At 69.5% G+C, this 609-nt stretch overlaps 1 protein-coding gene across 1 annotated transcript in view; it reads right to left on the reverse strand.

Moving 5' to 3' along the window:
* The window catches only part of P3H4 (prolyl 3-hydroxylase family member 4 (non-enzymatic)), a 5,402-nt gene that overhangs the window by 2,761 nt on the left and 2,032 nt on the right, over window positions 1-609 (reverse strand). Inside the window, exon 2 of the mRNA XM_009283166.1 lies at window positions 458-607. Coding sequence (XP_009281441.1) covers window positions 458-607 — 150 coding nt within the window. The remainder of the gene's footprint in view (window positions 1-457; window positions 608-609) is intronic.

A 609-nucleotide genomic window follows, 5' to 3' on the forward strand; every position in this document is an offset into this window, starting at 1 on the left:
TGGAGGAGCCGGGGGGGGGGAGATGCCAGATGGGGAGTGCAGGAAGGGGGGTGCAGGACGGGAAAGCACATGACAGCAGGGTGCAGGATAGAGGGGAGCAGGGTTCAGGGGGTGCAGATCAGGGGGTGCAGGATGAGGACACAGGATGGGGATGCAGGATGGGGGGGACGCAGGATGGGGGTGTCGAAGAGGAGGTATAGGACGAGGGGCACAGGATGAGGGGCGCAGGACAGGGGTGCAGGATTAGGCAGGGGATTAGGCAGGATTAGTGCCCGACGGGGCGGCAGAGTGGAGGGACACAGGATGGAGGGTAGAAGAGGTGCAGACCAGAGCGGTGCAGGACGGAGGTACAGGACGCCCGCCGCCCCCCAGGCCGGGGCAGCCCCTCACTCCCACCCCCCGCCAGGAGCCACGTCGCGCGGCATTTGCGCGCCCGCGGGGCGCCGCGCCGCCTCACCTTGAAGAGCGCGTAGTGCAGGTACTGGTAGGGCAGGCGGCGCTGGAAGTCGCGCAGCGTTTGCGCGGGGGGGTAGCGCAGCTGGAAGACGGGCAGGTCGCGCTTGCAGGCGCGCAGGCAGCCGGCGCGGCGCAGCAGCCGCCCGAAGAGCT

Source organism: Aptenodytes forsteri, unplaced genomic scaffold (assembly GCF_000699145.1).
Source record: "Aptenodytes forsteri isolate BGI_AS27 unplaced genomic scaffold, ASM69914v1 Scaffold492, whole genome shotgun sequence".
Lineage (NCBI taxonomy): Eukaryota > Metazoa > Chordata > Aves > Sphenisciformes > Spheniscidae > Aptenodytes > Aptenodytes forsteri.